Source organism: Buceros rhinoceros, unplaced genomic scaffold, assembly GCF_000710305.1.
Source record: "Buceros rhinoceros silvestris isolate BGI_N320 unplaced genomic scaffold, ASM71030v1 scaffold3972, whole genome shotgun sequence".
NCBI lineage: Eukaryota > Metazoa > Chordata > Aves > Bucerotiformes > Bucerotidae > Buceros > Buceros rhinoceros.
In genome coordinates this window covers 6,376-12,906 of record NW_010400553.1, presented here as the reverse complement: position 1 = coordinate 12,906, position 6,531 = coordinate 6,376, and the positions used below count along the sequence as shown (strand labels likewise).

The window sequence follows — 6,531 nt, the reverse complement described above, 5'->3', positions numbered from 1 at the left end:
TTCCCTACAGTATCTGAGTCTATGATTATGCAAATACCCTTTTAATGTAGCGACTCCTTAACAGGAAATTAGTCTTATATGCTCTTGCAACCAACAGACATTTGCTTGCAAAATCCCGGCGTGTCTGAGGGACGAAAGACACGTTAACCCTTTAAGCGCCACCATTTTGCAAACGTGCAAATGACGGGACATGCTCGGATACGTCAGGGATGCAGCAGATGAGTCAGGAGAGAGATAAGTTTCCTAACACAAAAATATTCCTGGGTTTGAAAGTTCAACCCGAATGCAAATGGTATTAACTTTACATTTGGTTTCAAAGAGCGTAAGGAAAACAGGGGAGGGAGACAAATCTTGCAGAAAAGCAGGAGTAAAACTGAATAAACATGGAAATGAGACAAAGCATAAAGACAAAGGAAGTGTCATTAGTGTTACAGACACGGCAACGCGCCGAGCCCAGGGAGCCAGCCGTCATCATTCACGCATAGAGATGTGCTCAAATCCATCGTGGTGATTTTGTTGTTTCCAGGAGCTGCACCAAACAGGGACCGTGCGGGAAACCTGCTTTCTCTGGAGAACGGGAGCTGAGGAAGGGAATCGGATCTGGAAAGGCAGAGGGCTGGTATCCCTTGGGAGGGGCGGGATTCAAGTCGCAATAACTGTGTTGTGTTACTCGTGGTGTATTAATGTACACCTCTGAGTAAGCAGGAGAGCTCAGCGCGTACTGCTTGTCTTTGTGAATATCTGCCAGGCGAAATTCGCTTCGGTAACCTTCTTCTTAAGTGTTTCTGCTGTAAAAGGTCATCTTTATTTTAGGAAAAAACCAGCAGTTAAGCACTATATGTCCAGCTGGGAAACGTGAGTGATAAGTTGGCAGCTACTACTCCAGGTGCCCCCCTCTTCCCCTCCTTTTGTTTTTTAACCTCCTGATGGAAACAGAGGCAGCCAAATCCTCCGAGTTGCAGGGAGCGTAACGAACAGAAGCACCCACCTTTCCAGCGGGATTTAGGGTAGTATCTGATTCATTCGAGCTCTTTTGAAACTCCCATCAAAGCGAGCAGTTCAAGGCATGACCTTAAGGTAACACTTGAATCAGCCCCAAAATCTAGACTTCCAGCTCTTTGCTTTAAATGTCAGACCTCTTCTTTCTTCTATCTCCAGTGTATTGTTTGTAATTACCAGAAATTACCATTAGAGAAATCGGGAGCTAATCTGGGGCTCATTAAGTAGCGAGAATTTATGCTTAACTATTTAAATAAATTCTTGTTGATCTGGTTTATGGAGCTTAAACTGTAATCTTCTATGTCATAGATGGGAGAAACTTGCACAGTATCTTAGAGTAAAAAAACCCCCAGCACACACACGTAGTACTGAGAGCGGGTGTTTGCAAATGCTATTCAGGCAACACGAATTTCCATCATTCCCATTAAATCCCACCCAGTCAAACATGCTCAGGCCATTTTGGCGCTGAGCACTAGCCAGTCACTAGTTTTTTCTGACTGGATTCTGTTTTCAATAGAACAAAAATCCGAAGCCAGCTCTCGTGGTGCCACTGGAGGTTTCACCTCCAGTGTAATTTTGCCGTGTTGCCCTTAGCAAGCTGAACCACTAGCACTGAAATTTAGCAGAAGCGGGTTCCTGTGCTGATGATGTCAACTAAAAAAACTAGTGAGATTTTATTTACCATCTGATTTCTGTGCTGAACCCTCGGGTGGTAGCAGGATAAAAGCCAGAGAGCTCTTTTCCAGACTCGGGGACTTAGAAACGCGCTCTTTCAAAAATCATGTCGGGTCACATTCTTCAGGAGTAACATTAAGATAATTTAAAATTAAACCAAATACACGGATTAACTGACTTCTGTGAGAGATTTGAGTAGCTGGTAGCAAAACACAGACACCTCTATATCCCCTGCCACAAAAATCCACCTCAGCTCAGAGGGTTGTCCTTGGAAGCAACCTGGGTCTGTAAGGCACAACTTTGATTGCACCTTACACATAGGGGAAGAACACAAAAACGATCCACTCGTCAGCGGGGCTTTTTTAGGTGTTGATTTTTAAATGATGATTTCAGAGTTAAAGGAAATACGGTGATGGTTGTTCAGGCATTACAGTGTTCACTAGAGCGCCCGTACTGGCATCGCAACTGCTTACCGTAAGCTAGAGCTCTGTCTCCGGGTGTTTCAAGATGCTGGATTCTGCAGTTCAATTTCCTACTTGGAAAGCAAGTAGGATGTTTGCTAGGAAATGCCTTTTATTGGGAAACACTGGAACTTAATTAGTTTTTTGGATGACCTGCTTGAAATGGGAATTATGTCATTTTTACATAAGCCTATCTGGTGATGCTGAACCTAGATAATCGGTTTTTATGGAGATCAAGTCTTTGCTGCAAATGTACAAAAATATTGAGCTGGTTTATTAGCCTGCGGTTCACATCAGAAAATGATCTAGAATTAAAAATGATGAGAGTTCAGCAGCTTTAAATCATACGGGAAATGTGCACGGTTTTATTCGACATAATTGGAGCTGAACCGTAAGAGCGTTCTGAACAGTCTGGGGAACAGTTGTGAATTCATACATTTATGGAAGGCACCAAAGCTGTGAAGTCACTGATTTCTTTGTTGAGAAATCACACACAAACGGGCGTGAGGAGAGCGTATCTAGCTCATTCCCGTACCTCTGAATGGGACTCTCAGCATCCTGAAATCCTGTATGGAAGAACTTTAATACTGCTAGAGAAATTGGATCTCTCACACCGATTTTAGAGAGGCTACAGAGGGGCAAATTGCAGCTGGATGAGGAAGTGAACATGTGTAATTAACGCGACCCCAGAGGGATGTATTTGGCAAAAAACACCGCTGTGAGTGTTCTGCTGTAGCTTGTCATTACAGACGCAGAACAAAACACCACCGAGTGTAAAATCAGCCTCATTCTCACAAACCATCAGTATCACGGAGCGATACAGTTACGCCCTGTCCTGACAGCACCATGAGAACACTGCAGAGTTCTGGCAGAAGTCTGGCAGTTTAAGTAAGGAATTGGAGGTCACAACCAATAGACAGCAACTAGATTCCAAGACTAAGTGGACCGTCAGATGAGTGTTTTTGTCAGAGTGCCCATAGTGGAGGAAAGCTCAGGGAAATACAAAATCTTTCCCTTCACATCGGTTGCGCCTCTGAAGTCCTGAGAATACTTGGAGATGTGTTTTGTGCTGAAGTGGAGCAGAGGAGTGTGCAACAAGACAGTCAGTGCTATTCTTGTGTTCCCAGAAGGTGTTAAGGAAAAGAGCTGTAACAAATCATTCCTGAGGAGTGGCCACTTCATCAGCTGAGGTCTTGACAACCTCAGGTACATCTTGAGATCTTTGACAGCTGCTGTTGGTCTGGTAGCACATGGTGAACACGCTCTCTTGTGCAGCACAGAAAATCAGGCTGTAGCCGCTGCGAGGATGTGGAGGTAAAAGGGATCTGGTTGCTGACAAACTAGCAGCATCGCAGCAACAACTCTGGTGGCTACACCAGGCTGTCGTGGTACTGGTCACCACATCCCACAGCTTAGAAACAGCTGGTAGCCAGCAGGCTGGACCAGGCCAGCAGGCGCTTGGCTTGTACCAGGCTGCCTTACTGCAAGTGAGTTCTCTCGGAGGCCAGTGTGTGTCCCCCAGCTTTGGCTTGGTGGGTGTTTGTGTCCCCACATAACAGCACCACTCCCACAGTAGTTTTCTCTTGGTTTGAATAGTTTATTCTCCTCATGGAAGCTCAAAAAAAGTGCCAGAGGTGCTGCAAGGGGAAGCGGAGGGAACACGTGGCCCCTAGCAGAAAGGGTCTGTTGGTGCTCACCCTGCTCAATTCACACTTGGGATTAGAGGCTCAATACTCAGTCAGAAAGTTGGTCAGTCAAGGCTCTGATGTCACGGGGGGCCATTCCAGGAGATTTCGAAAGAAGACACTAAGATACATAAATGTGTGAGTATATTTTAACGAGCAGCTTGATTAAATCTACTTTAGGCTGCTAATCATAGGCCATAAAAAGCTGTTTTAAAAGCGTAATAAACAAAATATTACTGAAAAGGAATAACCCAGACACGATGCAGAGCAGTCTCACAGTAACAACTTCCAAATGCACACTATAAAATCATGTGTTTTGTACTCATTACAACGACAATTAAGAGAATTTAAAAATACATACGCTACAGGCTTAATTTAAAAAAAAAACCCCAACCCTATTGACGTGGCATGAATGAATCAACAGTTCAAACAATGCTTTAAACTTTATACCCAACTTCTAATTAAGGGGTCCTCCTCACTTTTTTCTCCAAGAAAAAAAGGCAACGCAACTTTCAGAAATGGAGACCTAGAACAAGTTCAATAATGTAGCAGCAGAGCAGGATCAAAAAACGCAGATTGTTCAAATATGAATTTTTTAAAGCATGTAAACAAAATGTTACAGTAGTTCTCCAGAGCTTGTTTCAACAGCTTTTTTTGTGTCTGAAGTTTCATGCCTCCTACTGTAGCATTTGACAGGATTCATAAATCTCAATGATTGTTCAGCTTTTTTTTTTTGGTTTTAACTCTCCTTTTCTTCATGGATGTTTAACAGTCGAAAGTGACTGCTAAGAGCTGTCAATCAGCCGAGTCTCACAGCACCCTCTTCTGGCTTCAACAGTGTGAAGTGGAATCTGGAACTCCCCTCATCAGGTAAGAAACCTGTACATAAAAAAGTGAAAATATTCTGAAACTAAGCATTTAGTAAGAAGAAATGAGCAAAGAAATAGTAATGCCACTACAAGAGCCCAACCTATTCAACCACAGGGGCAACTCTAGAAGGGCATGTGGTAGCCAGCGTGTCCTCGTTGCTTTGTGAGGTGGCAGCACTCCAACTACCTGTTCACAGAGAGGCTCGCTTGACCACAAGCCTGCTGTCCCACTGCTTCCTCTTCTGGCGTGGGCATAAAGGCTTGGGATCCCAGTACCTGTCTGTTCTGGGCTCACGCTCAAACATGACACTCCCGCTGCGCTTTGCCACACCAAGCTGTCTAGAGCTTACGTGAGGATTGTTTCAGGGATCCTTCATGCAAAGCATGGCCTGATTATATTATCTATGTGCTTTTACTTGAAAGTATTTGTGATGAAAACTTTCAAGACGTCGATCAGGGTGACATCAACAAACAAAGTCATGGTAACTCGCTGTGTGAGGTAAAGTGGTTACACTCAACAATGAAACTTCATCAAATCGCAACCAGCCCTTTCTGCTGAAGGCAACACAAAAAACCAACCACCACGGAAGTAATTCCACTGAGAGGGACTGAAATCAAAGCTGATCCTGCAAGCTGAAGAACAGAAGTGGGTGTTCGGGCACCTCCGTACAGCTTAGCTCACCAAGCTGGGGTCTTGTTACTCCAGGGCCGCCTTCTGGTGATGGCTGACACAACGGAGTCCTAAAAGGCAGTCGCATTCCACGCTGTACAAAGGCACTAAAACATGCCCAGGACACACTTAGCTATTAATACACATCAGTCTGTTGCGTTGTGTGGAAAGGAGCTTTATTTCAGGTATAGATACAATTGCAGCGGTAATGGAGAGGGAAAGCAGAGATGGTGTCATCTGTGATCTCTCCCTCCAAACACATCATCTCTAGAGATAAATTCACACATGAATATAAATGCTGTTGCCATTCACAAGATGCCATTTTCTCCTGCTGGATGTTTTGAAGGATCTAGCCCATGCTGCTTCATCTGCACTGCGATATCAAACAAGTAATCGTAGCACTCACACCTAAAATTAAAAGGAAAAAAGTAGTGAAATGTAAAGTAATGCTGAAGTCTTACCATATTTTATGGAAATTAGCAATTTTCTTCCTTGAGCTTTACATGACCAGTGTGATGGTCTGACTGGACAGCTCTGTTATCACTTATTTCCAGTACTGTGGTACCGAAAGTGTCCAGCATTTCTGCTACCTGATCCTGATTTGCTGCATCTCCATCAGCAAATGAAGAAATAAGTCCCAAAAATGGGATGAGGGAAGAGTACGCAAACAGTATCGGCACGTGTTGCCTGCAGGTTTCACCTGAGGAGGGACCAGTCCACACCAAAGGAAAATGTTGGCAATCCCACCAGCCAGCGCTGATGTGAAAGAAAACCCGAGTGGTGGAATCATGGATGAACCCATTCCCAAAAGTTCCCTCTACGTTTGGTGAGGCCAGAACGTAATGTTGATCATCCATGGGCTGGAAATACACGTGGCATTATGGTCATCAATATTCTGAGGTATAAAGGCAAGAGGTACCCTATTTCGACATTGTACTCACATTGTTTTGGCTTTTTCCCACGTTTCCCCCCACACGTAAACTCCGTGACGTCTGACCAGCACCGCGCAGGAGTCGGGGTATCTCTCCATTGCACGTGCCATCCTGTCCTTGAGATCCTTCTCTTCTGGTGTGTTCTCAATAATGGGAACCACTAACGTATCATCATACCTAAAAGAAAAATGAATATATTTTAAGGAATGCTGTGCTTGGATGTATGAAGCTTTTCCCTAC

At 44.2% G+C, this 6,531-nt stretch overlaps 1 protein-coding gene across 1 annotated transcript in view; it reads right to left on the bottom strand.

The window, feature by feature from the left end:
- Positions 1–4,551: 4,551 nt before the first annotated feature.
- APIP (APAF1 interacting protein) overlaps positions 4,552–6,531 on the bottom strand; it is an 8,219-nt gene continuing 6,239 nt past the window's right edge. The window contains 3 exon segments of the mRNA XM_010131900.1: positions 4,552–4,699; positions 5,643–5,767; positions 6,301–6,468. Of these exon segments, the coding sequence (XP_010130202.1) occupies positions 5,668–5,767; positions 6,301–6,468 (268 nt within the window). The 3' untranslated portion in view covers positions 4,552–4,699; positions 5,643–5,667.